General features: G+C 43.5%; 2 protein-coding genes across 2 annotated transcripts; one reads left to right on the forward strand and one right to left on the reverse strand.

Annotated features, from left to right (window-relative positions):
• Window positions 1-148: 148 nt before the first annotated feature.
• Window positions 149-10,370, reverse strand: LOC121308738 (class A basic helix-loop-helix protein 9). The gene is made up of 2 exons (XM_041241320.1): window positions 3,462-10,370; window positions 149-228 (listed from the first exon to the last, which is right to left on the reverse strand). The coding sequence occupies exon 1, from the start codon at window positions 7,485-7,487 to the stop codon at window positions 6,663-6,665; it is 825 nt and encodes a 274-aa protein (XP_041097254.1). The 5' UTR covers window positions 7,488-10,370; the 3' UTR covers window positions 149-228; window positions 3,462-6,662.
• Window positions 10,371-16,934: 6,564 nt separating this feature from the next.
• On the forward strand, window positions 16,935-25,681 carry nufip2 (nuclear FMR1 interacting protein 2). The gene is made up of 4 exons (XM_041241380.1): window positions 16,935-17,466; window positions 19,751-21,496; window positions 23,996-24,028; window positions 24,443-25,681. The coding sequence occupies exons 1-4, from the start codon at window positions 17,328-17,330 to the stop codon at window positions 24,493-24,495; spliced, it is 1,971 nt and encodes a 656-aa protein (XP_041097314.1). The 5' UTR covers window positions 16,935-17,327; the 3' UTR covers window positions 24,496-25,681.
• The last annotated feature ends 1,489 nt before the right edge of the window (window positions 25,682-27,170 follow it).

The raw sequence follows: 27,170 nt of genomic DNA on the forward strand, positions 1-27,170 counted from the left end.
GGTTCATAGTATGCCACGAGTCAGTATAACAGTATATTAACTATGTAAGAGATGAACAGCCAGGACAATGTTCAGTAGATGATTATTGCATTATTAATTTAACAGCAATTGCATGACAATGTATTTTGAAAGAATTATTATACGGAGTTCCTGACATGGTAGCACACCGGGGAATATTTTAGTAGGCAGAAGCAGGAATGATAAGGCTGGGAAGTCCCTCCAGATTTGCTAACGTGGTCGAGAGAGAGCGACCAGAGGAGAGAGAGAGAGAGAGAGAGAGAGAGAGAGAGAGAGAGAGAGAGAGAGAGAGAGAGAGAGAGATCATTAATATTTCTATCAAGCGATTCTTGATTAATGTGACCAGACGGTGAAAGCGTGAATTGCTTTCTGTCATACCCATCTAAATCTCCACGTGTGACACAATGCAGCCATCGCTCCCGCTGCTGGAGTTTACAATGGGTTTGTTTTGCAGACCGCTCCCTGTAATCTAAATCTGGATTTATGAATGTGTTTCAGTACAACGACAGAATGGTTTACAGACCCCTTTATCATAAAGCTGCAACTAAGATGATGATCATAAAGCAGAAGCAGCTGCTTGTAATATATATATATATATATATATATATATATATATATATATATATATATATATATATATATATACAATAGATAATATAATATTACTGCAAAATGGATGTTTTTTAAATTGGCCATATACAGACGCTGCAATATATACAGAGCCTGCTATATATAAATATATACAGACGCTGCAATATATACAGAGCCTGCAATATATAAATATATACAGATCCTGCAATATTCTCTATCTTATGCATTCTCTGGTGTGATTGAATGTTTCGTTAAGTTCCTCAGTTGCACTGTATTTACAATGTAATTACCATGTAACCACACATGCAATCCCAGTGTAACTCCCACAGGGCCACGCTAGCTGCTCCCACAGCTCCTGACTGCTGAACGAGAACGTTTTCTGTGTGGTTAGGAAGAAGTGGTTGTGACTGGGATTTGAAAGCCACAGAACAGTCAAAGGCTGGGCTGGTGAGTCAGACTTGCCTTATTAACAAATCAGGAGAAGCAGCCAGGGCTTTAATGGGACTCAGAGTGACTAGGATTAGAATTAGGATTGAGAATAAGAAACTAAACTGCCTCTCGCTGCTACTGCATTTCCATCGTCACTTCTGAGCTGGCTCTCACTGTAACTGTGCAGGCTTGCGTGTGGAAGCACCTACCAACCGAGCCCTGGGGAGGAGCAAGCCGTGTGTGTGTGGGTGCATTTTCCAACGCTCCGTATGTGGTATAATTAAGGATTGATTTTATCACCCTATACCCTGATGGGATAAGCCACGGTGTTTTGGATTTGGGGAGCATTTTACAGAACCAGGAAAATCCATCTGAATTGCATAAACCGTTTCTTTTTTTAAGGGTAGTCTCGGGATAATCACAGATAAGTAATCGCTGCGATCCAAGAGCATTCCCCTGCCCTGTAGAATGCTCTAATGAAATCTAGCTGACTGCCTGATATTCTTAACTGTCGACCTCCTGTTATTAAGCTTGATGGAACAAGCAAAAGTAAATCCTGTACCGCTCTGATTGAATACTGCCTCTGATTTCACTCTGCTTCTGGCTGGACTGTACCCATAAAGACTTGAAGAATAAGTCCTCCTCCTCCCACCACACACACTTCAACATGAGTGAGGATATTTGATCATCTTGGACAGCCAGCGAGAGAGACAGCAGCTTTGTTCACAAAAACAGTGACAGCTGGGATCTGAAGCTGGTGTGAAAAATAATCACCCATCCAGAGCTGAGAGAGAAGAGAATCCCGTGTCCCAGCCACCGCTTCCCCCTGCCACTCATTACGGGGGCGGGATCTGTCACTCAAGGTAACTGACGACTTTGTGAAGCATCAGCAAAGGCAGGTCCAGGACTCTGAATGCACCTGGTCTGCATATCATTCATATCAGCTTCAGCCCTTCAGTTTTGATAACTATATATATATATATATATATATATATATATATATATATATATATATATATACACACACACACACACACACACACACACACACACACACACACACACACACACACACACACAGACACACACACAGTTTTTTTTTTTGCCTGCTATCCTATGACTCAAACCGATCTCAAAATTCTTGTTGCTTTTCTAATTTGCTGAATCTCTGCAAAAGATACTTTTTTTTTTTTTTTTTGCCTGCTATCCTATGACTCAAAGGCAGCTGACAGTTCTTGTGCAGCAGGTCTGTTTTGCTGAATCTCTGCAAAGCCCGCCCTCTAGTGTTCAGTGCCCTCTAGTGTTCAGTGAAAGAAACGCACTGGAACACGAACCGCCCTCTAGTGTTCAGTGAAAGAAACGCACTGGAACACGAACCGCCCTCTAGTGTTCAGTGAAAGAAACGCACTGGAACACGAACCGCCCTCTAGTGTTCAGTGAAAGAAACGCACTGGAACACGAACCGCCCTCTAGTGTTCAGTGAAAGAAACGCACTGGAACACGAACCGCCCTCTAGTGTTCAGTGAAAGAAACGCACTGGAACACGAACCGCCCTCTAGTGTTCAGTGAAAGAAACGCACTGGAACACGAACCGCCCTCTAGTGTTCAGTGAAAGAAACGCACTGGAACACGAACCGCCCTCTAGTGTTCAGTGAAAGAAACGCACTGGAACACGAACCGCCCTCTAGTGTTCAGTGAAAGAAACGCACTGGAACACGAACCGCCCTCTAGTGTTCAGTGAAAGAAACGCACTGGAACACGAACCGCCCTCTAGTGTTCAGTGAAAGAAACGCACTGGAACACGAACCGCCCTCTAGTGTTCAGTGAAAGAAACGCACTGGAACACGAACCGCCCTCTAGTGTTCAGTGAAAGAAACGCACTGGGACACGAACCGCCCTCTAGTGTTCAGTGAAAGAAACGCACTGGAACACGAACTGCCTCGGATTTACCTGATGCATTTAAATTTGAAGAGCTGTTGTTCTAAAAAGTATAAAAGCAGTGAAATTGTAGGTCTGCGTCTTGTTATATTCAAACAAGCTACGGAGAGTGGAGTTTTGAAGTATTGGGTTTTTGGTAAAATGTGTTAACTTAATTATTTTCCACTTAGAGATGCTAATGCAGTTTCTTTCAGTTGCTATACCTTTAGCACTGTGCAGTGTTTAATAGTTTGATTTACAATGTAACAGCAAAAGGAATATTAATTGCTGCTGTTTCGGTAACTTGCACACAGCCAGCGCTACAGTGCCATTGAAACGTCACGCCCAGCTCCAATCCAGCTCGGTTATCAGGATAAAGCAGCGCTGGTCACTGCAGCTTTGAGATGCGCTAAGAGAAGACGATGAATGGAGCCTGGACTGCAGCGGGACATATACCTTCAAGGTCATGAACTGGACACAAGTCCGTGAATCACTGCGTCTCCTACCTTCATAAACGTCATGTTCATTCTGCGCCCTGTGCCTCGTTATTCACCGCCTCCCCCGCTTGCAGAACGGGGGGGATTGGAGCAGCCTGTCGTGTGAGCTCATCGCTCTCCTCATGTCTCAGCTGCTTACCGGCGTGTTGTCTGGTGTGGGACTCTGTGATGACTAAGCGTTCCCTTTCTTACTGCAACACAGCCAGGCGGATCAGACTGAATCCATTAACCCAGGGCTTGCAGAGGACACGGGCGTCACCAAGGCAGTGAATTCGTGAGGAACAGCTTTCCAATTTTAAAAGCTTGTCGCTGCATTGATGGCATTTCTCTTAGGCTTTCTAAATGCAGCACTACTGAATGCCAGTAGCTGTAGAATAATTAGCTTGCATGTTACCTGGTCCCCCAGTAAATACATTTGAACTACAATGGGAGTGCGCTGATTGGACTGCTGTCAGTATCGACACGTAAGATAGGGCTGTATCTACAATGGGAATGTATTGTCTGCGGTACTGTGGCACTTACATCAGTTCTGAATTGTGGCTACTCTCGTCACAATAGGGTGTTACTGCCCTCTTGTGGCCAACTATTGGAAAGACGTTGTCCAGATACAACGATGAGTAAGGTATGCGGCTGTAAAGGAAAACGCTCCGAGCAGAAGCTGAGTAAGCCTGATCCGAATACAAAAAAAAGAGGCCGGGTAGACAGACAGACAGACAGGTGAGACAGATTGGCAGACTGCACGACAGCCAGGCAGGAAGCCAAAACAGGAAGCTCAGACTGCCAGACATCCCTCCCCAGAGCCATCCCACCGATCAATCGGTCCTCCAAGAAGGGATGCTGTGGGAGGCAGTGGGCATGAATCCCAGTGCATCTCAGGGGGAGGGATTGCGCCCACACCCTGGCGATGACTGTACAGGGGGGAGGCCCCCCTCTTTACGGGAAGGGAAAGCAGAATCCTCGCCTCTTCCAGGCACTCGGAGCCTGCAGCCTGCAGGTGGTTGAAGCTCCACAAGGGTGCTGCCAAGCAGCCCCGAGCAGTTAGGAAGTTCATTAGCCAACCTGATCTAACTCATGGGACACTGGGGGGGTCTGTTCAGCTGATCTGACTTGCAGAGGATTTCTGAACACCGATCATTAAAACAGGGCTCTTTGCGTTATTGAAATCAGCCATGCATAGGGAGGCTTGTATCTGTGATTTGGGTTAAAATGCAAGAGAGGGGGTCACTGTTTAATGAATTGGCATTGCTTCACTGTTTAATGAATTGGCATAGGTTCACTATTTTCCATAGAATATAAAGTACAACTGATAAGAAACTGTGGGGTTGATTTGCTTGGTCAGTGCTCCAGCGGGATGAGAAACAGCAGGCTGACCAAATCAAAATCAAGTAAACAAACAGAGTAAATGTTTTGCCATGAAAAACAAGCTGCTTGTCTCTGTGCAACACAAAGACTTGCCCTGAACCCACCCCTTCTCCTTTTCTGCTTTAAATACAGTATGGATACTTATAAAGGACGTGAAGCTTATATTTGTAGGCATTCTGATCAAAACCTGGAATGCCAAGGCTGAGCGAATAGAGAGAAACCGGGCCTCCCACCTACAGTCCAGAGCAGGAACCACAGGGCCACTGTGCCATCGGCGCTGTGACTGTCCAGTGCAAGTCATTCTGCTAATGAGATAGCCTCTTGTGGAAAGCTGATGACAAATACTGAGCAGAGGGAAAGTGAATGACTGAGACACAGCATCACTCCGCTCTCACTTGATTAAACCCTACTGCATTCGCAATAGCTCTAGTGGCAGAAGAACGTCAGTGTCTCGGGGACCGAGGCCAGTGGCTTGATGCCATCATCAGCTGACACAATCCGGAATGCAAAACACAACATTCCATTCCCAAGGGCATCAGCTGACAGGATTAAGAGCACCAGGCATAAATAACTTGCAGTCTGAGGAGCAAGAATAAAGCTTGACCCACAGAAGCCAAGTCATCATGTCCACCTGACTCACTGGACAGAGTGAATACAAAATATACAAGCCAGCTAATCCACATCTACCTACCAGACATAATGCGGTTCTGAAAGAGGATGCGGCTTGTTGAACTGCACCCAACATTGTTTTAATGACTTGGTTATTTAGCAAAGTATTTATTAGGGTTTTTTTGCTCCTGTTAATAATCATCACATGCTGCAGGAGAAGGCATGTACAGAATTTCTCAACGCTTTGGAAACACAGTTAAGACATTCCTGACATTTACAGGCGCACTCACACACTCATAAAACACATGAAACGCTGCTCCCTTGTAAAAACGTCAAAACATTTCGAATTTATGCGTGTACGTGAGCGACTGGCAAGTCATCGCTGACTGCCCGAGAGGCGTTATTGAACTGAAGACTGAAAGGCTACGTTTCAGGATGTGTGTCGCCCAGTAAACTGAGAAGCATGACTGCAGTCTGTGAAAAGGACAGCATACCCTAAACCATTATACTAAGAGAAAAATGTGGCAAAGTCGTGTGCATGAGACTGTCGGGTGTGGTTAGCGATTAGCTTGTGTGCTGGATAGGAAATAAGGTTCGGTTGATGCCAAAGTGGTTAGAGATGCTGTACTGGCTGAATGCAGCTGGCTTCACACACGCTGATTAGCAATAATCATGCACTGTTTAATGTTAATGCAGGTAGTCCAAGTTTAGTGTGGAATGGGGTTTGAGAACTAGCTGATAGTGACAGGATTAAGACCGAATGTCCAGATTCTCAAATATATTTACTCCTAATAAAAAAACAAATCTGAGTGGAAAAAACACAACGTAAACATCCAGAATGAATAAGAAAGGAAAGATCAGACAAAAAAAACAGTTAGAAAAAAAGTCACATTTATTTAATTACATACCATTGCAGTCATAGAAGACAATAAACATGGACAAATACACTGACGTTTCATCCTGATGCATTAACAAAAACTACAGCAGCTTTCTCCCATGTATGCATTACTCATAGAGTAGATAGGGTTGCATTAGGTGTGTGGCAGACCAAGCATTTCAGCAACACTCTGTCAACTGCAGGCATGTTTTTACTGAAAAAAAGACACTGAAAAAGAGGTCGTTTTAGTATGAATACACACCGTCTTTAAATGCCAGCTGAGTTTGGTGAATTGGGGCGCAGAGTCATTTAAATTCTTCTCAAAGTCTCAGAAGTTGTTTTTTTTTAGTCCCAGCCTGAGCTCAGTGCATCGTCAGGGACTGTTGATAACCAGTGCCTTGGAGATAGCCAAGCTGCCAAGGGAAGGCCGCTGCAGTCGAGGGCTCTGCACAGTTGTCTGTGTGATTTTGATGACAGCTTGTCCTGACTCCAAACTGGTAGCCTGCCCCGCTGCTGGTGTAGCCAGCCGGGCTGCAAGGATCCTCTTGGGGGTTCCTGTAATGTCCCTGGTGAACGTAGTACTGGGCCTCAGGGGAATATCTGGAATAGAGTGGAGAGGATGAGGAGGAGGAGCAGGAAGGGGGCAGGTGGCTGTCTCCGTAGATTTGATCCGAGGGGGGGTGGTGTGGAGGGTGGCTTTCCAATGGCCCCTGGAAGGCTTGCCGACCTCCGTCCTTCCCCCCCACGTCCATTCTGGGCTCCTGGAACTGGCATTCGGTATGGTTGTGCCTGTGCACCGGGTTCGTGTGCAGGAACATGGAGAGAGAGGAGATCCGGCTGATGGCCCGCCGCAGGGTGGCGATCTTGGAGAGCCGCTTGCCGTTGAGGTCGTGCTTGAGGGCCATCCTCAGGGCGTTGAACGCCTGGTTGTAATCCAGGATCCTCTTGCGTTCCCTCACGTTGGCTGCTGTCCTGCGAGCCTTGGACCTCACTGGACGGCTCCTCTTTTTGGACTTAGAGTCGTCCACCTCGCTGGTGGAGCTCTCGCTGTCCCTGGAGCACTTGGAGTGGTTGCATCCTTCGGACAGCTCGTCCTCGTTCTCCAGCGAAGCGGCTTCCAGTTCTTCCTCTGAGAGCTCGGACTCTGTTGCACTGGCTGTGCTGTTCATCCTGGATGATTCAGGCATGATCTGGTGTTGCTCGTGCTGTCAGGAGCTGTCAGTGCTCTTCGGATCTGTGATCAATGCTGCAAGCTGGGCGTTTGCAGCAGAGCTACTTCTTCCTCCTTTTAAAGCTTTAAGGCTGTCTTTTATTGCCCCACATGGAGCTGTGTTAACCTATACAGGTAGTGCACTCTCTGCTTGTGTCCCTCCTCGAGGCAGAGTAGGGCGGGCATTCATCTTAGACACGCCCTGCCTCTTTTAATTCCAGCTACACAATAATAGTTGTGTGCTGCATGTGTACCTAAATCCCAAATCTATCTGTGCACTCATTATATACTGGGACTGCCTCATAAAATGTATCTGATTAGCTTGTCTGCTGTTGCTCTGCTTTTTTTAAATGTTGTTTGGCTGATAATGTCGTCACCCTTAATGTGACTACATGAGCGCTTACGTGCCATAGTGTCTCTTCATTGGGAGTTAATGAATAAATATTAATAAATATAGATTGTCTAATGTGATGGAGCATTAATGTAGATAGAGACACGAAACAGTAAGTATTAGTTGAATCAAAATACACAGTTTTTCATTTGCAAATCTATAGTATGAAGAAAAGTATAACTAAGGGCATTGTATATTGCAGTGCTTTGTTGAGTCCTGCTAGTCTTTGACTGGCTGGGATCTTTCACTGACCGTGTGAAAGGACTTCTTTCCCGCAAAGGTGTCATTATTCTCATGAGATTGGCAGGGTTGAGACCAGGAAGCTCTGTGGGGAGCTTGCTTTCTCATGAGCGCTGTCAGAGACACTGCCGTTGAGCAGCTTCAGATACTGCTTCACATCACATGGGAAGACCAAGTAAAGAAATGCAAATGCAAAATGCGGCAATGCATACGTTCTGTAAATCCTGCACCCACCTGACATGTTCACCTCGTTTTAAAATGTTACCAAACTAGTAACAAACAACTCAGGCACAGCTCTGAGTTCTTATCTGGGAATTGCTTTAAGAGTTTTTTGGGGGGGTTTTTTCACAATGAATGCACAGCAAGCAAATACAAACAAGGGCAATTTGATGACACTGGTTTCTAACACCGCTGTAATTAGTTAAAAACAGAAAGTTTTCAAACTTGTACAATGCCCACGTATTAACCAAAAGCACACAAAGCTTTGACAGTCTTTGAAAAATGAGCTCAGAAGCTACATGACAAATTGTTTCTTTATCAGATAACCAAAGTTTTGTAAATGTCCTTTATAAGGTCTCTTCCTTCTACATGAAAACCCTTATCAGCGCAATCTAAAATATACATTTCTCCATAGCTGCAATTAGCAGTGTCCTATTTCCCTATTAGCTCTGTCCTGGGCTTGCTTTGAAGGTTCGGGTAATTTGGGTGTCTGCACGACAGCAGGGCAATAAATCAGAGCAGGAGAGCCCTACGGGGGCAAAAAGACAGGCCAGGACTTCAAAGGAAGGGCAAACAAGAAAATATTTGACAATTATCACCTGCAGTGGCTGTTGAGTTAAGCGATCGCCCCAGTGTTACATTTTTGGGGAATGTCAGTCAGTCTGGGGAAACGGAACCATTCGTCTAAAACTCTAAATTAATGGATTAGCGACCCGGACAAATAAAAGGAGGCTTTTGGGGGATGATTTACTATAGCAGGGCTTTCCTGGTGCAAAGGTGCCACTTAACTGGTTTTAAGATCTGTCATTTTCTTTCTCTCAGAAATTCTTTGCAGCAAGGTGTGTGTGTTTTTTGTTCCACTCAACTTCACATTTAAAGAGTCAGTATGAACACTTTTGAAAAATAAAGCGCGCAACTTAGATGCTTGAAGCACACGTGATTTCTATTTGAATGAATGCTTATTTGTGTTTTTTTTTTAATTATTGACTGCACTTTGTTTTTCAATTTCGTTGGCATAAGTAATTTCAACGTGAAAGACGATCAAATCTGTCAGCCGAGTGATTAAACAGCGTGCTGCAGGAGGCCCTTGCTTTTTCATCAAACAGTTTGCAAAATGAATTGCTTTGAATTGCAAAATCTACATGAACTTTTGCAGGGACGTCTGCATCATGTTTGCATCATGCTGTGCTGCAAAAAACAGGGTACCCCCAGCCTAGCGCATAGTGCACTATTGTTCCTAGTTTCTTGCAGAGAAACATTGCAAAATCTGTCTGACTTCAATCATTAGAAAAGCATTAGCACTAAGCATTGTAGGCCATTCGCAATAAAACAGGACAGGACTTGGATGTCTGGGGAAGTGGCTGCATTGCTGGAAAAAAAAAAAATCCTTCTCCTCCTGCTTGTGCACTATCATTAAAAGAAGGCATTGCTCCTCTGAGAGGGAGTTACAGCTTCAGTCCAAAGAACCTTCCTTCTGGCAATTCAGTAACAAGCAGCAATCCGCCCTGCTGAGGTTAAACCATTAGCTGGCAATCAGGACTCTAATCATGCCCATTGTTGTTTCATAATGTGAAATGAGAGGTGGCCAGGGTCCCCGTGCAATAGGTCACAAAGTGGGCTGACTGGCCCCGGACACAGCAGCCTGACAGCCCAGTCCCTGATCGTATGAGCCGAGGAGCTCCAGGCTTGCACTGCAGCTAGGAGAGCAGCGCTGCTTCCTCACTCCATGGGATTCTGTTCCGTAACTGCATGGTGGGACACGCAGGTAACAAGTGAAGAGAGACGAGACCAGAGCTAAACAAATTCTCCACTTGTGTTAATGTGCACTGGTGCTGCTGCAAAGGATGTGGATGGAAGGATGCCAGCCTACTCCTGCTAGCCATCCCTCTAAATGTCATTATGCATCACTGCCATGTAAATCTTTTTGCACGATCTATGTAAGTGGTTGTATCAGAAAAGGGCTTGGTTTAGGGTTAAGGTTCTGTCATACATGAAGTACATTGTAACGGTCCATAATATCATTGTAATTATGTGTGAGTGCATATGTATTTAGTAAGTAACTACTATGTAAATACACAGTCATTAGAGACACCATGTAAAGTGATGCAGAGTATTGAACCCGGGACCCCAGACAACATCAACAAGAATCCTGATTTATTTTGCAGGACCGCCTTTGCATTTCTTTTTGCAAAAAGAATAACAACTAAAGAGATACCAAATGGAATACTTGGAAAGAGCAGCCGTGGACTAGATGAAGAGCAGGACCTTGTTAGAAATCAAGGGACGTCTCATTGTATCGTTTCTGCTTGTAGGATCTTCTGGGGTAATGGTTCCACTGACTCTTGATCTTTCCTTAAGTAAAAAAATGTTGCATTTGCATGCAAGAGTCTACCAATACATCTCCCGGTACAAACTGAGCAATGAAAGATTACAACTTAAATAACATGGCCATCCCTCGCCTCCTTTTGTACCAGAATGAAATGTAATCAGCAGGTTATGTAATTGCTACTCAGTGCATTCTATACAAGGCTTCACACTCTATAATTTGTTATGAAGCTGCAGAGTCATTATCATTGCACAAGAATTGCACACATGTAGTTTGAAATAAGCACAGAAGAGCATGGACCTAGGACAAAGGAAGGCACATGAATCTCACAGCACCGGCAGAACTAACAAACCAGCCAATGCTTGTGTGCAGCAGCCCCTGTACGATGTCTCAGTGCTGCCAAAGCACCGGCCAAAACAAAAACATGTCAACCGGCCAAAACAAAAAGCATGTCGACCGGCCAAAACAAAAACATGTCTGGGCTACACGGATGTCAATTGTTTGTTGCAATTTCTTTAAAGGTATCAGTTCTTCTTGAAGTTTATTCCAATGCCTTTGTTCCATTTGTTTCATAATCAGGGCTGTAACATTGTTACCTTGAATACCTGTCTGATTACCTGTGCTGAGAAACACAGTTCCTCTGTAGGGAGGGAGGAGGAACCATCATTGTCTCCTTAGCTGTCTGCTGTCCGGATAATTGCAGGCTCCGTTACTGCGGCTACAAGCGTGGGAACGTCAGTAGAATCACTATCATTTTCAAAGAGGATACAAAGAGAGCTGAATTCCAGCTCACAGCACAGCCCGGGGCAGACACTCCTCCTGGGACATGCAGCGTTCGGAGAGGAGTAGAGAGTTCTAGAAGAGCTGAAAACTCTTTGCACCCTTCCTTCTAGATCTCTGCTGAATCTACACAGCCGACAATACTGATTTCCTGTGCATGTGTGTACCAGGTTGTAGTTTGTTTGTTTGTTTGTAGGATAATGCTGCCCCCTGTGGGTTAGGTGATGTAGTGCGATAGAAGTGATATAGGTGACCAAACCGTTCTCTAATGCAGTTTTAGGGCTGTGATGTCCCAGACCTCACTAGATACATGAATGCATGCCACATCCAATAACACTACATAAGAAATGCATTTCCACTTGAATAGAATTGCTCCAATATTATTCATGAACACTTTGCTGTAAGTGCAGGTGTATCCTCTTTAATATGCATCTTGGCACAGAGGGACCAAATCAGGACAAGAATCTGAGGCCTTATATAACAATCACATGCAGTCGGTTTCAGAGAACCAAGACTGATGAAGTAGTGACGCTTCCACTGCTACAAGACAACACTGTCCCAATAAAATCAATTTCTTCCTGATAGTTATCTAGTTATCCTACTGCTATGGAACTACAGTGCTGCGTAGGACTGGTGAATATATCACCTGCCCTGCAATGGTGTCGAGCTGCCCTTTCCTTTCTGGATGATTCGTGAAGACAATCTATCAAGACAGAAGCACACTGTCAATGGCAATGTTAAAAACTATGGAAAATGCATAGCATAACCATGGGAAATGTGCAAAACTATCATGCAAAAATACCGTGGGTTAGGCTTAAATTGTGCAAAGAAAATGTACACATTATAAATTATATAACATTGTAATTATGTGTAAGTACACATGTATTTACTATGTAATAACACAGTAATTAGAGACATGTAAAGAGTTACGTAAAGTCGTCATGTTGAAGCGTTTCTCAAATGTGCTCGGTATTGCTACCCAGTCTGAGACTACATTAGAAGCGAGGTTGTGTTTAAATTGCAACGCAGCAGCGTTGAAGTTCATTCATAGATTACCCCTTTAATCACAGAGACTCCGCCATGCGTGCGTTACCTATCACCCTGTGAACTTCTAACATTGGACTAACCCTCCTGCCATTAAAAGATAGTGAGCTTCAAAGAGGAGAAGGTGTTGCTTGCGCGGTGTGTGATGCAGTGTAGATCATAATAATTGGCGCATTAGGGCTCCTTTTCATGTGGTTTTTGAACGCATCTTTTTTTTCCCTTGGCCACTCTTAATGCTCCCCACAGCAAACATCTCCAAACCCGATTTCATACGGCTGTGATCTGAAAGGTATAAATCACAGCCGAGGCTGGGGTAGTCACACTTCGCACCTATAATTACCACACTGATTTTCATAAGCTTCCTATATTCGTTCATAATGTTAAGGATTTAGCATTGGAGCCCATACCACAGCATTGACTAATGCGGTCCAGCGCACAGACAGACAGCCCGTTTTACATAAACATAAATTGCCTTGGCTGATTTATTGCCCTCTATAGAAAGCTCGAAGTGTGTAGTTAGAAGCATCCTTGCCCTTTTCTTTGACAGATGACAAGAAAGTAGTAATTATCAGTCGCCAGGAATAAATCAAGGCTTTTTTATTGCAGCCCCAGTGACATGCTTGAAGAAAGGACAGGTTTTAAAGCAATGTAGCCTGCCTGGCAGCAAACCCTGGGGTTTGGAAATCTTGTCCCTTTAATGAATGGTTGTTGGCTGCTTGTTATTAGAGGCCTGTGTAATATTTTATAGATACATATTTCCACAGGTCTAGTTAGTCTAATAAGTAAGTCCTGTTTGCTACTCTTCCCTTGTCAACGCTATGGTAATGAATACTTACAGAAAAAAAAAAAAGTGTTTCTTTTTCCATCTTGCTATAGGCAATTTATTTAATTGTTAATGTATGTGTTTACTTACATGACCGTTTTTATGTTTAATGTAGTTTGATTTGTTAAACTGTGTTCTAAGTGATACTCTTAGAAGCTTGAGCATGCATTATGAATGATCCCCGCCCTTCTCTTGTGTTTAAAACATTCCCATTCTTTGCTTGTTCTGTTTCTAAGACACACCAGTGTAGAACTACAGTTGCTGTAGGTCAAATTCTCTTTGATCGCGTTGCAAAGCGGCCCTTTCTGCAATGCTGTATCACAACGAAAGGGGGTACTAGTAAGAAGCTGCTTGCTTTAAAAAGAAGTCCAGGATTCATTTGCAATTCCTTGGTATTCACTCTCTTTGGATTTTCTAATGGGTAGAATCACAATATTAATCAGCAGAAAATGTGTGCAATAAATTACCAGCCTGGGCTGCAAAGATCCTTCAGAAGAAATGCAGTTTGAAAATGATATATTTTTTTGGCTAGTCTCCCAAGTGTAATAAATCTGTGAACCTGGCCGAGGCGTGTGTATTTACAGAGTGCTTGTTTACCAGAGAAAGGACAGCAGTAAAACTCTCTGACATTCAAATTAAAAACTGAGAGATCCCATATTGCAACTTTCAGGCTGGGGTTTAGTCACATAATGTAATGGGAAGAAAAAACAACAACTGGAAAGAATGCCTCTTGTCCTGTGGTTTGGAAGCCTTTTAAGAACAAAGGCTGTCAGGTTTATGGAATGCATCTGATCATGGACATGACAAGAGTCAAACACGTTCTGAGGGTTAACCCTTGAGCATCCCTGACTCTGCAGCTGGGTGCTATTACACAGCTCTGACGAAAAGCATTTCCTCACACGTTTAAAACTTTTTATTAAGCATGAAGTGGGATTTCGCAAATATCAAAAATTGAAGGAAACAGCGCTCCCCAATGGCTTGTGCAGCAAAGGCACTACAGAGAGTCATGCAATCAGGAGCTTGCTGGTTCAAATCCTGGTTGTGCTGAGTTGCCCGTCTTGGCTGCATTGGCCTTCGTTGTCATGTGGGTTGGTGAGTAAAAATCAGCTAGATATGGTTCACCTCAGGGCTGAAAAGAAGACTCCCATTGCATAGCGGTTTGATCCATTCCTGGTTTTACTGTGGGTTTAGCAAGACACACATGAGCTTGTTCCTTAAACAACCAAGCTCGTTGCAAAACCTGGAATGTGCGAAACTGCTAAGCAATAGTTGTCTTATTTCCATCCCTGCACCTCATCGGATTTCAGAGACTGAGAAAACACAGGGCAGACATTGCAAAAAAATGCAAGTACTGTGAAAAAAAAGTAACTAACGTCCATGCAAAGTCAACAGCCCACCTGCTGGTCACCAACACAAGAGTACCTTTGTGAGCCTCATGAGAAAGAAGACTGTGTTTTCTAAGCCTTGGTTAGCACACCTTTAATGTTCCAAACCCAGTTTATTAAGGGGACCTGCCAAGTATGATTCTCTGTTGATGTTTATCTTCTGCAGTAAAACATCCCCTTGGAAACAGATCCATAACAGCTTCATCTCTCCGGCTGCTAGAAGTGGGGTTTCCTGTCTGGGGAGGGGCCCTGTGAACTACCACAGAGTCCCAGCCTCCTGTCTTCTGCAGCCGCTGACTCACACACACCCTTTCTCTTCAGCTTGTGTTATAAAACATCATCAACACAGTGATTGATTTATGAGGGTGATGAAATATACCGGCTTTGCTGCTGGAAGCGAATCATTAAAAGAGAGCACCGGTAAGAAACGAGCAACACCAAACCCACTAGAAATGCTTTAGCCATACCCGCTGTTGAAAAACGCAGAGGTCAGCAGGTCGAGGGCAAGATCATTCAGCTAAATTCCTATTCCAATATCGAAAATAAAAGACAGATCTATACCAAGAATTGGCAAAGCAGAAGCTAAGAGAAGCGTGTGTTCCCTAGAAGCATCACAGTATGGAGTCACAGCCTGCCCAGGCCCCTCCTAGGCGGATTCCAGCCCTCTGCTTTGGGCGATCCTTCGTTTTCACCGAGACACAGAGGCTGAGTTATGATCTTGTATGATCTATATTAGTCATGACACACAGAGCTGCTGCATGTCCTGTAGTTACTCACAGCGAATGATGGAATGTGATCCGCCCCTCCCGGCAGTTTCCATGCGAAAGTCCTGAAACCATTCTTAAGAGAGAGAGAGGGGTTACAACTCAGTGTCTGTGTGCTAGAGTTTAGAGCTGAAACGCTGGGACTACCAGCATTCCAAAAAGATCTTTCTTTCTCACCATGCTTTACCACACTTTAAATGCTTTTGCTTTCTGTGTTACATATATAAACTGTACAATACATCTCAAGTACAGCAGCATTGTAGTATGTGTGTTCATTCTATTAATTGTACCATCCTAGGCTAAAAACATGAGGTTTGCTGCACATTGCTGCCCCCTAGTGAATTTACTAATGTCAGCACATCAACCTGTGAAACAAACTCATCAGACGTTCCACTGTTTTTATTTTGGTAAATATGCAAAATAAATACATAAATAAATAATAATGCTGAAGGAGTTTAATCTCCATCATTGTTTTTCAGAAGGCATTTATAAAACTAGTGGTGGGAAGATGACAGCTGCAGAGGACTGCGACATCTGAACAGGATGTGGGCAGGAGCCCTTCCTAAATCACTGGGCTCAAATCTGCAAGAGGTGCACAAGAGCAGGGTATCTACTGGAGTGCAGCGGGAGGATCTCTGGGAGTCAGATCTGTCAGTTCAGGGTAGAAGATGCTATGTTAGAAATCTGTTCATGAAATGTTTATAAGATGTCAGAGATCTCCCTGGCATGATCAGGCATTCACACTGTTTATTAAATAGACGAGGTGTTCTTCATCCAGTAGCATTGCAGCTGGGGTTGAAGTCTTCTTCTCACTGGTAAATGAACAGCTAGTAGCTGTCTGCTGGTGGGAGCTGCAGGAGTCCTGTTTTCTGCGAGGGTCCCTGTGCCCTGTAGCCATTGAGCAGCCTCTGTAAAGCACCTCTTTGTACAGCTTGTGAGGCTGCAGTGACCCTCGCAAGGATAGCCACTGGCCAAAGGAAGGAAGCATTGGACAGTCTCAGACTTGGACCCGCCCCGCCTCAGCAAACCCCTTACTAGGAATGCTACATAGATCAGGAATCCCTCAGTGTGTTCTACTGCGTGACAGGGCTATGTCAGGTATTATGGGAAAGGGTGTCGCCACTGTATCTGAAAATAGTTCAACCCTGCCAACTCATTTTGTACCAATATATAAGTGAACACTTACAGCAAGATGATCTTCACGTGTAACACTAGAGTCACTGGCACGCACTGCCATAGGTCACACTGTGCTAAAATGGAACACTGATTGTCAAAGCATTATGTCTCTGTGCTAAGTGTGTACATAAAAATGCAAATTGAATTATATAAAACTACAATAATAATAATAAAAACATGTAAATACTTTTGTGCGTGTGTGTGATGTGCACTAACTATTGGAAATGATGAGGTTACTGAATTAGCCCCAGGATCAACACGTGTGCACGCTATGCACTCTAGCTGGGATACTGGCGGCTGCACCCCCTGAACTCAGAGTTCAGTAACGCTGCTTTAGTTAAACCCTTGGAGAATGGAATCGGGAGTAGAATCTGCTTTTGCAAACCTCCAGCGGTGTTTTTTATTTATTTATTTATTTAATTGTATTATTTATTTTACAGTCAGTTGGCAGACGTTTGAGCCCAACCCTAAATGCATGCGAGGCGGCGGAAGAACATATTAGTAAAAAATATTCGTGTAGCGGCGGCGGCGGCGGCTTCCCTCAGCCGCTAGGTTTGATTGGGCAGCCCAGCGGTCTCCAAACGAGCTCAGTCAGCGCGACCTTTCAGTGAGCTGACTGGAGCCGCACTTTCGGCTTTTCCTTTTTTTTTTTTTTAAATAAACACTTCAATGGAGGAGCAGTCCAATGTGCAGCTGCCACACTGCCACCACGGAGAAGAGAGGAACCCCGGCCGCCCACAAAACACGGTGAAACATGAACAAAACCATTGCCACTACCAGCGCCAGGAAACGCAGGCGAAGAAAACAGGTCGGCGTGCTTACAGATTAGATTGAAGAGAGAGAGAGAAGGGGAAGGAGGACAGAGAGAAGGAGAAAAGGAGAAGGAGATCATTGAACTGTTAACTAGATGTGCGTGCATGAGTCGTGGGTGTGCAACAGCAGCTAAATACTGTGCAGATTGACCTTGTTGCTCCGGTTTCAACTCGTTTTTTACACGTCCTCCTCCGGGGCCGTGCTCGTCGTTTGTATTAAAAGCGTGTTTGCCGCGTTTTGTGGCCGGTCCGGGTCCGGGTCCGTGTTTATTTCACTCGCTCGCCTCTCCAGCAATGCAAGCCGGCTCTGCTGGAATGTGCGCCGGGCTGCTCGCAAATACAGTTTCCTGTCCGCCATGTTGCAACTCCCAGCACCGGGCTACAAAAAAATGAACCCTTCGTTATTATTGTTGTTGTTGTTTTTTTTTTTTTTTTTTTTGGTTCAGTTTTCCTGCCGTCGTTCCTGCAGATGTAACTCACGCTTTTGAAAGCCTGTTAATTGTGGCATGGGGACCCAGCGCTTCAGTGCGCTTGTATTGTCCGTGCCGCTGTGTTTGAAGTGGCTCAGCCCTGTCTCCTGGTTAGACGGGCCTGTTGCTTAACGTGTAGCGGAAAGCAAGGGGTTGCGCTTTTGCCCGTGTGTCTAAACTGTTTAAAATGAAAAATATGCCCTACGCGCAACAGTATTTAGACTCTGTGCATTTATCAAAGGAGCGGTCTTGCGTTTTTAAACGGAGAGAAGGCAATGCTTTGGTGTGTGTGTGTGTTTTTTTAAAGGCTATGCTACTAAACTACTTCACCCAAAAGTGACACAAAAATGTGTAAAATACAAAAAGAAAACGTACTGCTTATTAGTGTTTACTCTGTGTCAATTATTATTATTTAATTCCGTGACCTAGTTAAGTTGTTTTACTGCTAGGACAGTACTAGAGGAAAAAAAATATCAAAATAAAAAAAGACCGATTATATATTTTTATTTGTTCTATTTCTGGCCCCAGGCCACGACAGTAAGATCTAGAAAGAGACGCAAATGGATGGACGACCCAACAAAAGTGACAGTACCTGACCCCGTTATTATTAGCTGTGGATGGTCACTTTAAATATAGCAAATACAGCACCGTGCCTGCTCTTGCAGAAACAGGAGTCCTCCTATTAGGTGGAAATTACATTTCTGTGAAACTGCCTCCCGGCTTTTTGATTCGAATAACAAAGCTTTCGTGTGCCATGCATGTAAAAACCCGTTTAAATTGAGTTATCCTCCTTAGTCTTTTTTTTTTTTTTTTTTTAAAAGTCTAAACAAATAAAATATTCCCTTTTACAGTACAATCCAGTCTAGTGGGGATCATTTTCAAAGCTTTGCAATCCTGTTTAAATTCGGTTAATAAAACACATCTGTGTTTATTTGCTTTGACGAAAACGTTTTAACCGGTTTGTGAATGTGAATTTTTAAGTTTTAAAATTGAGAATCGAAGCAGCCATTTGCTCTAGTGATACTGGCATTAATTACTTAATCGTTTATTAAGCGGTGTAAATGCTGTATGCGCTGTCAGGCCGAGTTGGTAAGCAGTTCCAGTTTCATTATGGATCGGTGTTTCTTTGACGGTGACTCCCACAAACGATCTCATGCTAGTTAGTCATTAACCAGGGGACAGGAAAATAAATTCGGTGCTACATTGCAGGGCAGTATGTTTTTACGCTAAATACATTTACTGTTTGTCAGAGACTTTTTTTCACAAAACAAAAACTTAGTGTGCCATGTGGATAGAACCCCTAAAGTCACGCTAACCTCTCTAGCAATTGCAAAATTCTATTATTAGCTTTTTAAAAAAATCTAATAAATGTTTTACTGAGAGGGCACCTTATTGTAACGCTGTGTGGTGCATTTCAGCCTCTTTCTTCAGTTGTTTTAACCTCACTTTGATCTATCTGCACCAGATTGAAGGCATTGATTTCAACATAACCAGATTAAACTGGCTTCCTCCTAGTGCTTTTGCTCATCCTGTATTTCAGTTGTGTCTGTTTTATTTTTAAAGGTTTCTCTGTTCATCTTTAATCTATAATTACCAAAGGCAATGTGTAAGGTTGATCTATCATTTATATGTGATATTTATATTTATTTAATTTTTTTAATCGACCCATGATTTTGGACTTTTATTGATAGTTCGATTTGGTGAATTTAAATCTTGTAATATACTATTTTATTTGTTCTAGCAACATTTCTCATGACAACATCTATTTTTTACGTTACTCTAATGTTTCTTTTTCTTGTGATCTGTTTAGGATATGCAAAGTTAACCTGTAGCACTGGAGAGAGAGACAAGGTCGTGACTGTTAAGCTTCAGGACTCAAGCAGCCTGCTCTCCTCCTCCGGCGTAGGAAATGGTAACAGACATCTCCTAGACACTAACTTGAAACCCAGACAGACCGCTCCAGCAGTCAAGGTCAGCACCCCGCTCCTCAAAGTGGGAAGCAAAGCCAGTTGCAATCATAAAAACAGTATGGACAGAAAGAATGACCAGCCCTCTGAGATCAAGCCTTGGGGGGGCAAAGCCGGGGACGGGAAAGAGGCTGTGTCCCATCTGAACGGAGTGGTGGCTCTCGATCCCGGTTGCATTACAAACGGTTACCCTGGCAAGCCTGCCGCGGACAATGATGGCAGCGCATCGGAGACCGGCTACACCATGCCCAAGAAACAGAAAGTGAGGTGTAACATCGCCAAAGGCTTGGAGAACATGACCCTGCCGCCGGACAGAACCGTGCAGCAAGAGGAGGAGGAGGAGGAGGAGGAGGAGGAGGAGGAGGGGGGCGGCGGCGGCGGCGACGGCAGCAGTGTCCTTCAGACAAAACAAGAATCAGAACTTTGCAAACCAGAGTGCGTTGAGAAAGCGGCCAGGTGGCTGGAGGCCAGTGGCAGGACAGTGAGAGCCAAGCCAGCGACTGCAGTGGCCGAGAGTCAGAGGAAGAACTCTGACGCTAAACTCGATGCTGCTGCTGCTGCTACAAAGCTGGAGGACAGACCAAACAAAACCAGGCCTTCCGTGGCAACTAAAGACGATTCGTGGACTTTATTCAAGCCGCCCCCAGTATTTCCTGTGGACAACAGCAGCGCCAAAATTGTTCCCAAGATAAGTTATGCAAGCAAAGTTAAAGAGAACCTCAACAAGGCAGCTGGGGAGGCATTCTTCTCGCACGTCCCTGGAAGGCTGTCCCAAGTTCCCATGTCCGCTATGAAAGCCGTCACTTCGGCCAGTTTTACCAATGGCCCGCTCTCCGGAGATGGGCCTCTGCTTCATTTTTTAAGCACCACTGCTAGTACTGTAACAGCCTCCTTCCTGGGGGGCGAGAGTGTATCATCGTCCCCCAACAGCAGCAGCAGCAGCAGCACCCCTTCTTCCACTGCCACTGGTGAACAAAAGAAGCCCAGCCTTTTCGTCTATCCTTCCTCAAATATGCAACCCATGCTTCCTGGCGTGAGCCCGGGAGACCTGCCTGCCCCCGCTCAGACAAATCAGCAAAACCTGGGGGACATTTTCCAGAACCAGTGGGGGTTATCCTTCATCAACGAGCCGAGTGCTGGCCCCGAGGCGCGAGCTGGCTGGTCTGCCGCGGGCAGCAAAGCCACCGAGGTGACTTTTCAAGGAGAGTGCGCTGCTACATCGGTGTCCCAGGGTGCCCAACTCCTCCTTCCCTCAGGACCGGCGTTTCCAAAAGCTTACGAGCTGGAGAAACGGACTAACCCTCAAGTAATTAGCAGTGTTTTAAAAGGGTGCCCAGCAGCGCCCGGCAGCACGGGGGGGCCTTCCTCGTTGGAGGCACACGGTGGACTGCCGAGGACGATTGAGGCGGGGAACCCGGGTGCAATAGTGTTCGCTTCTTCTAAGGACCTTGGTGCTGAATCTCTTCAAGCCTCTCCGACGAACCCTGTGTTGGCCTCGGCCAAAGAGCAGAGAAACCAGAGAGGCTCAGACAGAAGAGGCAGCTGGGGGGCATTTGATGTTAAAGCTGCTGTTATTTATCACACTAAAGGTAATGCTTCTTTACAGAAGATGGTAGCGTCTGTTAGAGGGGGGAGGGGGGCGTGCATCATTGCACAAACATTGGAGAGAGGGTCCGTGAAGGGTGATGCTAAAAATGGTACTTGTACATTATCTTTAGAGTTTGAAAGGGGTCTGAGTTAAATTTTATATATATATATATATAATCATGACCAACTATCACTCCCATTTTATATTTTGAGCAACTAACTTGTATTGCGTCAACTATGTGTCTGTAGGGTTTGAATTGCGTACCGGCAGCTGAAACTGTGTCGTTTAATCATTCTTTTTAAATAACACCTTCGACTACTTTCTTTAACGTCATTCAGATGCGTCGAGGTGGACCTCGTATTTTTTAAGTTTCGGTTCTGTAGTTTTATTTTTTGTAAGTGTTTCATACTTTTATTTCTTTCTTGCTACTTGAATGTTCTTAATATATTACAGCACTCACAAGTGTTCTAGAATTGTCTGTGACCAGAGTGGAATCTTCATGCTCAATTCTTATTGGTGCCAGCCTGCCAACAGTCCCTGGTGGTTGGATAGACTAGCTATCAATCAAAGTGTGGTGTTCCTTAGACCTGGCCCACTTGTGTTTTGAGTAATCAAGTGGAGTCTGGTGCTTGGTGCAGCACCGCTCTGCAGTCGAGATGAGATTCAAACTCCTTTGAAAGAGGAGCAGGGGGGAATGACTTCTGGAAAACTAAACAGCCTACAGAAAGAAACAACAAAGTGAAAGTGAATCAGAGAAATTCAATTGTAGTTCTTAATTGCACGTTCGCTTTGACTTGAAGTAGGTGGTGAAGGAATAAAAATCATTTATGCGTTATTAAACTAGCAAGCTAGTGTTTTTAACGTTCGCGTGCTCTGACTCGGCTGCATCTATCTTCTTGCTAGTTTCACTAGATTGCAGCTGTTCCAGTCGACTCAGCACCCTGGTCCATAGGGGTGTTTTGCATTCTGTGGTACAGTGTGACGGGACCCAGAACCAGATTAAAAAAATATTTCATGCTGAGAGATTTATAGGAGATAGACGTAGGTAACAGACGGATTTCATTTGATCACTGAGCACCGGCACACACTGCTGCCAAGGGACCCTCCCAAAGGGCTCCAGCACGTTGATCTCTCCTATCTACAGCACCTAGTTTGAGGGGGGGGGTTTGTGTTTATCTCCCCGATTTGAAAAGGTTATTGAAACTCTTAAGAGAAACACAACAGCAAATCTGTCAGGAACCATCCTTGTTTTTTTGTTTAATTTATGCTCAGTCATTTCCTGCAGGATATGTGTTTTTTTTTTTTTTTTTTTTTTTAAATATATATGCAAAGCATTGCATGGAAAGGTTTTCTTGACCTCGAGTTTGCAAGATGTGCAGAGGGGCGGGGGGGTCTTTGAGTGGTTTAGTTTGAAAAGAAACGGAAGTAAATCAGGGGTGAGGCTGGGTTCAGCTTTTTAGCTGATTCCAGACTCTCTCTTTTTTTTTTTTTTTTGCTGTCCTGTATGTTTTGCTCTGATGTAAATATGCACAGTTCTCTCGCTGTGTGGATGTTGCTGGGAATGTTTGCACTGTGACTTCTCTGCACCGTTGGCTGTTCTTCTTTAGTTGCACTCCTGATTAATATTCTCACTGAGAAAGTGTCTGAAACGCTACTTTCAGGTTCTCTCGGTTGCCTGAGCTGTAGTAATCGCTCCTTTTGAAATGCTTCATCGTGTTATTCGCAGTTCGAGACTGCGTGATTGGGGCAAGCAGATGGATTTTCGATACTAAACGTGGTTTCAGCTGAAGATAATGGACTGTTATTATCTTTGAAAGGGGGAAAGTTACTAATGCAGTGGCCACTTTGTGCAGATCTGTCCCGTGCAGCACGCTTTTCTGAACCGCTGGCTCTCGCTCTGCATACAGGGTTTAGGGCACCGTTTGTACAGGTTGCTTCCTGCTAAACTAGGGGACCCCGACACTGGAACTCTTCCACGGGTTCTGCTACCCAGGTTCTGGGTTCGGGGAAGCAGTCCCGTTTGGGGAACCTCTTGTTTAAAACTGGGCTTGGGGATTACACTTCCCTTCGATGTAGTTAACAGACTGCAGTGCTGCTCGTGTTCTGCTGTGTGACGGAGGGGCAGCACGGTCACGCTTCCCATGTAATAGGTTTGAAAGCATGCTGTACTTTTTAAATGACACAAGGCTGTTTTTTGTTGCTGTTTTAGCTCCCGTCTCTTGATGGCTGGTCATAGACTTTTAATGTTAAATTCAGCACACATCATTAAGGACATTTTAAAGAAAAGCCAGTAGCAGGCTAGCTGTGGGGTTGGCAGTGAAGCATTGTGTTGAGCCGCAGTGATGATCAATCTTCGTGTAATTTATGCCTGTGAAGTTCTGTAAAGTGTAGACAAACGTTAACCAGAAAGATTTAAAATTTAGGAGCTAGGTTTTGCTAGAAAATAAATGTTGTGCTTTGCATAATAAAGCTTTTTTTTTTTTTTTGTGTTTTTTTTCAGAAATGGAATTTATTTTGAACTTGCAAAAACAAGGTAAGTTGTATCATTTATTTGCTGCAAAAGATAACTCTTTCAGCACCTTTTTGTGGCTGGTCAGGGTTTCACTGTAAGGTACATGAAACTATAGCAATGGAAACGTTCGATAATCATTAGTCAGTGTGTGCTGAAGTATTATCAGTAACAAACAGTACTGTACATGGGCTTCAGACTGAATAGTCTCCACTGTAATACTAAACCAAGAGCAGTAATAATCCTGCCATTGCATAGCAGTCGCTCCTGTTCCAGGTATTACTAGAAGCTTGATTAGCCCCAGTATATAGGTAACAAGCTCGGGTGTGCCTTATTAAACGCCTAGTAAAACCAGGAATGGATCACAGTGCTCTGCAGTGGGAGTCGTCTTTAATTGCCGACCCTGTAAACTCTCGTTTTATTCATTTTATCTTACAGATCCAAAAAGAATAATCACTTACGATGAAGCCCTGGACCTGCCAGACCAATGAGGCCGAAGACACTTGACTGTTTTTTTTTTTTTTGTTGTTTTTTTTTTTTGTACCTTATTACAGCAACACAGCAGTGTCGGGAAGTTACTCGTGTTCCTCCTTCAGCTGTGCAGTGGATCCTAGAAGAATCATCTCACGACAGATACAAATTTTCATTTAAAAAAGAACACACACACACACACACACACACAAAGCATTTAAAGCAAAAGGACAAGTGCCCCGGCTTGAGCTTGCTTCAAGAGGTTCAAGGAGTCGTGGAGAAGATGCTTTCCCTTTTAAATACGCAAGCCCTGGTTCCGGTGTGAGGGACTGTGTGAGAAGCAGGCGATCCGTTACTTGTGGTTCTGAAAGCGCTTGCGGGAGAGCTGACCCGTGTTCACTGGAGGAGTGTCTGGGAGGTTCCTGGAGAGACGAGCGAGTAACCGGTCTGGTGGAAACGGGATGCCTCCATCTCTTTTTAATTATAATTTAGAACCCTTAAAAAAAAAAAAAAAAAAAAAAAAAAAAGTAACATAATATAATTTTTAAAAGGTCAATCACATTGAGCAAATAGAATGTGTTTTTCTTTTTTTATGTATCTACAAAGGCCTTGAAGTTTATAGATTTGAAAGTGCCATGATAATGTGGCAGGAGCCTAGCCGTCCTGTCTCTCTTGCTGCGATTTGAAAACAAAAAAACGAAGCCTTGGAACAGAGGAGGAGGAGGAGGAAACTGTCTTAATTGTCATTTTGGAAAGGAGGTCGTTCAGTGTAACGCTAACGTTGCTGGGCATCTTGACTCTGCAACACTTCGTTTCTCTGCAGTGAACTCTCAGCAAGGAGCATCATGCACTGTCACAGTTATCGGAGAGGAGTGAGAATGCAAGTGACACAACTCCTTCTCATGTACAGTTCCGTTTGTTTTATACGCCATTATCTAGAACAACAACAACAACAAAAAAGCCCTGCTTTGCTATAGACGCTCTGTGTTAGTTGTGTTTCAATTTGAATGTGCATCTTTTTACTTTTTTCTAGGGAAGGGAAGGAAAAGAAGAGACAGTGGGGCCCTTGCCCACCTATCACTAGTTTAAATATTTCCAGGCAGTCTTAGAGAGTGGTAACCAGAGTTTAATACAAAGCATATGCTAGCGGTCAGCAAAGCTACATTACGAAACAAACTGGAATTTACTGCACTGTCTTAACCTGCTGCCTCCTCCTTGGTAATGCAACGGATTTTTAAGCAGCTTGCCGTCAATAACAACAAAAAAAGAACTGAGCTTTGCAAAAAAGACACATTTTAGTGGCAATATGTATAGAGAGAGAAAGAAATAGGGTATTGAGCAATTAATAAAAACTAAACATCACTAGCTTGAATACTATAAAAAAAAAAAAAAGATTGGGGGGGGGGGGTTCAAGTTTGTGAAGAGCTGTTATTACTTGAAAACATTAATATTGACAGCCCCCCCGTCTCTCCCTTTTAGGTTTTCTTACTCAATTCCTCTTTATTTTGTTGGGAATGTTCTGCTGGGAAAAATCATTATTATTAGTAGCTGCAATAGTGTCTTGTTTTTTTTTTTGTTTGTTTCTAGCGATTTCAAAAAAAAAAAAAAAAAAAAAATCAATCAGCACTTTATTCTAACGAGAAATATAATAAATATATATGTAAACGTTATGTAGTAGTTGCAGATTGGTCTGAAATAGTGACCCCTGCTGGCAATGGCTATGAGCAGTTGATAATGGGGAGGATTTGAAGAAGTCACTCAGGTAGAATTAGGAAAGCCATCGTTCCAGCGACGAGACCAGTATGAAGTTTTGCCAAAAAATGTTTGACTCCCAGTCTGCTGATTTTTTTTTTTTTTTTTTTTAAACCACGTTTACTTGCCCTATAAAAAAATCTATAATAATAATAATTTGAGATTTTGATAATTTTACTTGTTTGAGTTTCCTGTTGATTATTCCGTGTTTCACGCGATCAGACAAGCTTTACATAGTGTTGATTAGAGGCTCGCTTTTTAAAATTTATTTAAAAAATAATTCAAGTTGCGTAGAACCAAAAGTATTAACATATTACTAGAGGAACAGGAATAAAAAAAAAAAATAATAATTAAAAAAAAAAAAAAAAAAAAAAAACAGATTAAATGAATATTAAAAATCTTACTTGTTTTGAAATGTCCCTCTGAAGTACTTTATTCACCAATTACTGTCCCGGCCAGCATGTTCAGGCTGCTCTTGGATTGCTGGCCGTTTTGCCCTGTTTTCTCTTATTTTTCTATGTATAATTTCACAAAGGAAAGTGTTTCAGGCTGAGCTGGCATTTAAGAGTTAACCCTTCGCTCCCCTGGGATAACGTAAGGAGGAATTATTTTGTGTTGTGTGTTCATGCCTAATTATTTGTGTTTCTTCTTTTTTCTCTCTCTCTTGTCCTCACTCAATTCTCCAATGAGCACTTATATAAAAAATGTGTTTTAATTGCAGTTTGTCTATGACTAACTAGTGCATTTAAGAAAAACAATGCTAACTTGTGTTAATTGATATAGGTATAACAAATGAATCTTTTCTTAGTTACTGTAGCGTAAAACCAAATTCAGTGTGGCACACCTTTTTTTTAAATTGTATTTTTTGAATGGAGGTGCATTTAAACAACTAAACAGATGGCATGGTTGAGTGTGTGAGCTGTGTATGATCGCCTGGTGCAGA

This window comes from Polyodon spathula, unplaced genomic scaffold (assembly GCF_017654505.1).
Source record: "Polyodon spathula isolate WHYD16114869_AA unplaced genomic scaffold, ASM1765450v1 scaffolds_766, whole genome shotgun sequence".
In the NCBI taxonomy this organism is placed as follows: Eukaryota; Metazoa; Chordata; class Actinopteri; order Acipenseriformes; family Polyodontidae; genus Polyodon; species Polyodon spathula.

Bases quoted from the DNA above. Each gene is read 5' to 3' on its own strand.
- LOC121308738 (XM_041241320.1), bottom strand. From the start codon at position 7,487: ATGCCTGAATCATCCAGGATGAACAGCACAGCCAGTGCAACAGAGTCC.
- nufip2 (XM_041241380.1), top strand. From the start codon at position 17,328: ATGGAGGAGCAGTCCAATGTGCAGCTGCCACACTGCCACCACGGAGAA. The intron at 17,467-19,750 runs GTCGGCGTGCTT...TGATCTGTTTAG, and splicing joins AACGCAGGCGAAGAAAACAG to GATATGCAAAGTTAACCTGT. The intron at 21,497-23,995 runs GTAATGCTTCTT...GTTTTTTTTCAG, and splicing joins TGTTATTTATCACACTAAAG to AAATGGAATTTATTTTGAAC.